Source organism: Engraulis encrasicolus, chromosome 12 (genome assembly GCF_034702125.1).
Source record: "Engraulis encrasicolus isolate BLACKSEA-1 chromosome 12, IST_EnEncr_1.0, whole genome shotgun sequence".
NCBI lineage: Eukaryota > Metazoa > Chordata > Actinopteri > Clupeiformes > Engraulidae > Engraulis > Engraulis encrasicolus.
The window spans coordinates 26,297,701-26,305,200 of NC_085868.1; the positions used below are offsets into that span (position 1 = coordinate 26,297,701).

The following is a 7,500-nucleotide window of genomic DNA, read 5'->3' on the forward strand; positions in this document are numbered from 1 at the left end:
TGCAGGTGAAGGATTGACTGCTGTTGACTGACTCCGAATTATTCCGACCTTGGCTCCCCAAATAATTAGGGGCACGCCAAGCCAATTAGATAAATAAAAACAAATAAACATGGCATGTAAAGAATAATAGGGGTGTGTTTAGGGGGCCCCTTGCCTTTCCCATAAGGTTTAAATAGGTAAGTAGGTCATTAGAAGCGTTGACGGCGTTCTTTTACTTTGGCATGGGTACAGATGGCTGCCATAGCTTTGACTCTTTAAGTTGAACCTATGTGAACCTGCTGTGTGAGACCCTGGCTGTATCTCAAAGTCAAGGATCCTGGCCTTGCTAGGACGTGAAACGCCCCGGTGATTGGATACTCTTTGGTTAACTCCGCGGAGTATCCAATCACTGGACATTTCACATCCTAGCAAAGGCCAGGATCCTTGACTTTGAGATACAGCCTCTGTGTCAAAACTCGATGCAATCCAATTACCAATGATGTATCGTCAAAAAATGATCGTTGTGGGACATTAGAGTGATTATGAGTGGTTTTGGCTGGAACCATGTTTCCAGATCATTGATGAAGAACTTGACATCCTACAAGCACACACCTCCATCTCAAATTAGGTCAGTGGGCTAAGACTGTGTGTGGTGTGTGTGTGTGTGTGTGTGTGTGTGTGTGTGTGTGTGTGTGTGTGTGTGTGTGTGTGTGTGTGCACACGCGCATCTGTGTACAAGTGTCCCACCACCATCTCACCTGGCCTGGGGATGCTGAGAATCTCCATCATCTCGGTCTGCATGAGCCGCGCCTGGGGCACCGAGACCTCCAGGAATAGGAGGGAGGGTGCCACCCGGGTTGAGCTGGGGAATAGGGTGCCGTCCTGGGCCAGGCCGCCATCCCACACCCCATAGTGCTGGAGCTCTGAGGCTACCACCGTCACAGTCACCTCGTCGTCACCCTTACCTGGGGGACACAGAAACACACAGGTGTTAAAACAACATTTTTTGTGTTGAAGTCTTGCACACCTCCAGGTGTCCTGGGGGAGATCCCCATCAGGATTACCAATGCTAGCAAACAAACAAAAGACCCACACACGGTCCTCATTTGGTTTGTTTGAAACTTTTTTGACACGGAAAATTAAAAGCCACTGTGTTCTGTCTTCTTGAGCACTCATTATGATCAGCTTATTAGAGCTGGCTTGGATACAATTTGAGGCCAAAAAAACCAAACTCTTACAGTAGTATCAGTCCACGCTTAAAAAAAATGTTGCTTAGGAAACTACTTTCACCCGAAAAAAATCCAGCAACCGCCTTTAAGAATATTGCAGCCCCTACATTTGGTAAACAGCGTACGTAATTGTGTTCGTATGTGCAACCATCAACATGTATCTTGTCACTGGTTAGCTTAGGTGAGACATTCCACATGAATAAAAATGTATCCTCTCACACATGAGGTATGAATCTGGCTTTATACAGGTACATTGGTCCATGTGCGATGTACAGCTATTTAGCCAATGTACATGGCATTGCACAGATATGTCACAGTAAGAGTCGTGTCTACCAAGATTTACTTGTTAATTTTAATGCTTACTTTTTACAGTGAATCTAGCCATATACTCTTACGTAGAATTTAAAGGTACACTGTGCAGGAAATGGTCAAAAAAGGTACTGAAACTATGCTGCTCATTGAAACTGGGTTGCCTATTGCCAAATGTGATCTTTTCATGAAAGTTTACCAAGCAATAAACTAATATTTTGAGTCATACTTTAAATACAGTCATAAAAAAATATAATATAATCTATTTCTGGAAATTCAAAATGGCAGACCATGGAGAAGATGCCACTTTTCATGTATGAAAAGTGCATTTTTTCCAGTCATAAAGAATACTTTGAATTTGATCATTGATCCATGAAAAAGGTAACATTAGTGAATGGGTAGCATGGATTCTGGAAATAAACAACTAAAAATCTTACACAGTGTGCCTTTAAACTATAGTAGTAGGAATGATGTTCCACTGTGTGGACTACACACACTTGGCGAGAGCAAGGCTAGCTACATGCCTGAGGCACTGCAACATGGCCTTCAAACCAGGACACCAACACCATGACAGATCGATCAAGCCAGGTCATTCACGGCTCACTGACAGATCGACAGATGGGCAGGGAAAAACCTCCGGCAGCCTTTCTTCCCCGTCGTCAGAGGCACCAGGTTTTGTTTATAGTCGCGAGACACCTTGGCTGCCTGATGGCACGGGCTTAGGTGACGGCACCGGACCGCGACATGGCACTAGAGCTGAAAGCCCTCGTATGGCACCATGTAAGCATCTTATGCCTCCGACGGGACACACAGAGAGCCACTGCAGGGCCAAATAAGAGTTAGAAAGCTAAAGAGAGGGCAGGAGATGGGTATGGGTGCAGAGAGAGAGGGAGTAGTGAAGAGAGAGAGAGAGAGTGAGAAAGCCAGAAAGAGACAGGGAAGAAGAGATAGTGTGCTCTGTGTGTGTGTGTGTGTGTGTGTGTGTGTGTGTGTGTGTGTGTGTGTGTGTGTGTGTGTGTGTGTGTGTGTGTGTGTGTGTGTGTGTGTGTGTGTGTGTGTGTGTGAGTGCGTGTGTGCGCATATGACTGTGGGCATGGCAGAGGTGTGGTCAGTCGATAGAGCCAATGAAAGAAGAGATCAAGGTGGGGATTTAGGGGAGAAAGACACATCGCACACATAAGAGGGGGTTTCGAAAGCAGGAGACAGAAGGCAGACAGAAAGGCAGACACAAGGAGCTTGGTGGTGGTACTCTCGATGCCCGTACATCGTCAACCCAGCCCCTGTCTGTGCAACGACACGTCTGTTAACAGATTAGACCATCAATCTGAGCTCCTTAATGCAGCTCAGTGCCAAGAGTGGTCGTCGCCTTGGTGGGCGCTTATAGACACCTGATGCACGCCATCTGGGGCGGTGTGTAAAGCCCTGGCGGCTGACAGCTTCAGAATGCCCCCTTGACCTTCATCAATGGTGCCACCTCTTGCCAAGTGGCACACATACTACACCACATGTTACATCACATATCTCAAGACTCTAGTTTCTCCATCTTGCAGCCTCAATTTTTTCACCTAACTCGCTTTATTACTTAAACAAGTCCGACAGGCGGCCAAAGATGCGTCCGATGACGGTGAAGATCGTGTTTTGGGCGATTTAAAGAATGGACAGACTGACGGACAGACTGACAGACATGCCCTCTTATAGAGATATTAGGACGCATCTAAAAAATCACAAGTCGCTTTATTACTTTATAGTAGCAGTGCAGTGTACAAAGCCCTGCAGCTGACAGAACCAGCGTTGCCCTCTGATCTCCTCTAATGCCACCTCTAACCCAGTGGCCAGTGTTTCCCACAGACATGTTGGAAACTATGGGGGCAGCCGGGATTTTTCTTTTGGCGGGGGGGGGGGGGCACTTCACGCAGGGCATGGGGGGGGGTCAATTTCGTTGGGGGGCATGGAATTTCACACGGCATAAATGCAAAACGGCAAAACAATAAGTTCAGTATGATATTGGTGCATGGAGAAACTACAGGCCAACATTTCAGCCATTTATATCTTGAGAAGAAGATTTTACCCATGACATGTAGGCTATAGTAGTAGGCTACATTGTCATTTATTTTTTTTAAATGCAGTACAGTGAATAATTTCTGTTTATAACACACCTTCATCCGTCCCTCATTCAGGGGTCTAAAGGTAAAAGGGCTGGACAACATATTACACTTTATGTATATTCACATTCATGTCTACATGCAGCCCGAATGATGTCTCCTCTGCTGTGTCAATGAAGGCCTGTCGCCTAACTCATTATCATACAACTGTAAAACAAAGCCTGGGGAGTGTCAGTAAACTCATCCCAACTGTCCCTTCTCTGAAGGTTTTTTATTGCTCCCAAACCCAAGTTAACTACAACAACTTGACTAGGCTTTTGATCCCTGTCTTTCAAGCACTCATGGTTTTCTCTATAGGATGTATTTACTCCAGGAGGAAAATGCGAAGGAAATCGTTTTTCAAATCGTTTTTTAAAAAACGGAAATCGTTTAAAAAAAAAAAAAAGTAAAAAAAAAATATTTTTTTTTTATTTTTTTTTACATTTTCGGAAACTATGGCGGCCAAATTTAAACTATGGCGGTGCGCCATAGTTTCCTCAATGTATGGGAAACACTGCAGTGGTATACATAGTGTATTACATACTGTATCTCTAACCTTTAGTTTCTCTAACTCATTGCTGACTCAAGTCACTTTCTTGTAAAAAAAAAAAAAACTATCGAAGCAAAAGCCATCACAAAATCACAACCTGTTGAGCGCCATCTGGGGTGGTGTGCAAAGCCCTGCGGTTGACAGCTCCAGTGTTGACCCTTGACCTTTGACAATGCTACCTCTAGCCCAGTGGCATATACATATAGGTATGTTGCTGTGATATAACTTCATGAAATAACGTCAATAACGTGAGTTGAGAGGTAAAAGTACTGGTTCGGATATAATTACAACAGTAGTGGAGAATTACATAGTTACAACCAGGCAACATCATACTAGTAGTGTCATTAGTCTCATTACACATGTACAACAGTAAGGCTATCTCTACTGTACATATCTGTATACATATTACACACTTCTAGTCTGCAACTGTAACTTGCACTCTCCACTCAATGCTGACTCAATTCGCTTTATTGACTTTATTTCCATCAAAACAACGATGCCTGGACCAGAACAAGAACTGGCGCTGTCGAACCGTGTTTCAGTGGTGTGTGCATTAGATCAGACAAAACGCTTTAAAAGGTGACGCGGCCTGGTGGCCCCCTATGGCAATGAGCTGGCACAAAGCCGCCCAGCATGGATTCAGCAAAGCCCCTGGACCCCCTGCTGAGGCCATAATTACGGGTCTTTACAGAGGCCTACATACGGCACACGCATGCGCATACATACCACACCCACGCAAGCACATGTAGAGTCACACTGCAGCCCTGCCAAGGCACACCCACCCGCCCACATACACAGTGCACTATAGCCAAAGAGAGAAAAGGAGAGGAAGACGATTCAAGCCCATGCATTTCCTGGATCCATGTGATGTCATGTGAACGCCCCTTTAGGAGACCTTTGGAGGCTTTACGTTGAGAATAAATGGAGTTCCCTTGGCACTGTAGATGGTGGTAGCGCACATCTCATGCAAGCCGTCACCAAATGCCATAGAAAGAGGGAGGGGACAACGCCCCCTTCGGAGACCGAACTTGAGCACTTTGCATTAGGTGGGAAGAGTTTGAATCATCTTACTCTATTAAGGAAATCTTTGCTATAGCAGTGGTTCCCAAACTATTTCAGCTGTGACTTCTGTTGGGACCTCAGAATATATTTGCTACACGTTGGGTCTCTTTGTGCATAGATATGCAGCAAACTGCGGCCTGGAGAAATATTTGTGTCGCAGACGCAGTCGAGTGCGGTAACGTTAGCTTGCATTGACTGTGTAAGCCCCGTAAGAGTGTGAGAATATGGCCTCTCACTATGAGACTATGGATACTTCAGAGCAAATGATAGAAAAAAAGCTCAAATTGTGTTCCTTCAACACTATTCGCCTCGATAAACAAAGAAAACCAGTTTAAACCAAACAAATAAATGGTCTTATTGTCTTCAGATTGTATTTGGGTCAACATGAGATTGATATCCAGTCTAATATCATTATGCATGGTTTTCTTCAAGAATCCTCAAAATAATTCTTCTTTTGGATCTTAAAAACCAATGAGAATGCAAGTTTCCTCCTCCAGGGGCTGACTGCAGCCTTCGAACAGGCATTGAAGAGGATGCCTAAATATGGGGGCCTGGCACGGGTGCGAAGTGGGACCTGTGTGTGTGTGTGTGTGTGTGTGTGTGTGTGTGTGTGTGTGTGTGTGTGTGTGTGTGTGTGTGTGTGTGTGTGTGTGTGTGTGTGTGTGTATGCATATTTCCCCTCGCTCTGGGCACGCAAACACATGGCGCCAATGTGATGGATGACAATGTGATGAGTTCACCTCAAGACAAGTCAAGAGGCAGCGGGTAAAACTGGCATCTGATCACTGTGTTTCTTAACCCCCATCCCCTTCACTTGTACAAACACACACGCATAACAAGTCTCTTTTTCTTCCACTATGAAAACACACCAATCCCTTGCCATGACCTATATTTCTTTCTTTCTTTTTTTCTGTATTTTTGGAGCTCATAGTGAAGATGTGACGGCAAAGTTGTGGGAAGAGAGAAATGGGGTAGTGATAGGAAATGACCCAGGCCGGACTGGAACCTTGGGTCCCCATGTATTTTGGTATGAGTGCTAAGGATGCAAATCATCAATTAATTCATGAATTGTTAGTTAATTGACCCTATCGATCGACTTACGATTAGCTGATAAACAGTGTTTCCCCCTCCAAAAAACCCTATTAAATCTAACATTTTACATTGAAAGTGAGATAAAAAGGATACATTTAAATTAATTCATAGTTACATTCTTTAATCCAAAGGTGATTGAAATTTTCCCACTCTTCACACACCCCTCTTCACATGCCCATTTCCTCTGGGTCTTTCACCAATCAAGTTGGCGATAAATTGTGATTAATATTATTTAATCGATGAATGCATTAAATCAGTTAAAGTCGTTTAATCTATAAATTGTTGACATCCCTAACGGATGCTCTACGGGAGGGGTGTCAAACTCAAATTGACTGAGGGCCAAAAACAAAATCTGGAACGAAGTCGCGGGCCGGACTCAACAATTTTTTTTTTTAAATGGACTAAAATAGTGCACATACATTCACATACATTCTTTGCCATCATCTTTGTTAGTTAGAATGTGTCTGCACATCCTGTGACACAACAAATTTAGTGTTACACTATACATTAATGGTGTATGTGGGACAACTGCAATACACATTTGAAATGGTCTCGCGGGCCAAATAAAATGGCTCCGCGGGTCAAATTTGGCCCCCGGGCCTGAGTTTGACATCCCTGCTCTAGGGGGTGTGCCACTGCACCCCCTCCATGACCTATATTTCTGCAAAGCACAGGTTTCGAGGGTACTACATACCTTTCAGTGGAATACCCAGGCCTTCATGTGTGATCTATAAAAAAAAAGAGAGCAAAGAAAAAAACAACAACAATTTATTAGAGCGAATGAGACATCTGGTACACACCATTTTCACTATTAAATCAAATCAAAGAACTGAGCTACGGCGTCATTGCAGAGAGTGTGATTAGAGGTCCCTTTGAAAACACAAGCGTCCATTACACACATACACACACACACACACACACACACACAGACAGACAGACAGACAGACACACACACACACACACACACACACACACACACACACACACACACACACACATACACACACACACACACACACACACACAGACAGACAGACAGAACACACACACACGACGTGTGCATACACACACACACCACATCCCACCACAACCAGAAACACATGTGAGCACACCGCACACAGCCTCTCTCGGCTCAGCT

The 7,500-nt window shown here is 44.4% G+C and overlaps 1 protein-coding gene across 4 annotated transcripts in view; it reads right to left on the reverse strand.

Annotated features, from left to right (window-relative positions):
- senp7b (SUMO specific peptidase 7b) overlaps window positions 1-7,500 on the reverse strand; it is a 56,010-nt gene that overhangs the window by 21,199 nt on the left and 27,311 nt on the right. For all 4 annotated transcript variants that reach the window (XM_063211836.1, XM_063211837.1, XM_063211838.1 and 1 more), the window contains 2 exons: window positions 7,057-7,090; window positions 738-944 (listed from right to left, as the gene is read on the reverse strand). In XM_063211836.1, coding sequence (XP_063067906.1) covers window positions 738-944; window positions 7,057-7,090 — 241 coding nt within the window. The remainder of the gene's footprint in view (window positions 1-737; window positions 945-7,056; window positions 7,091-7,500) is intronic.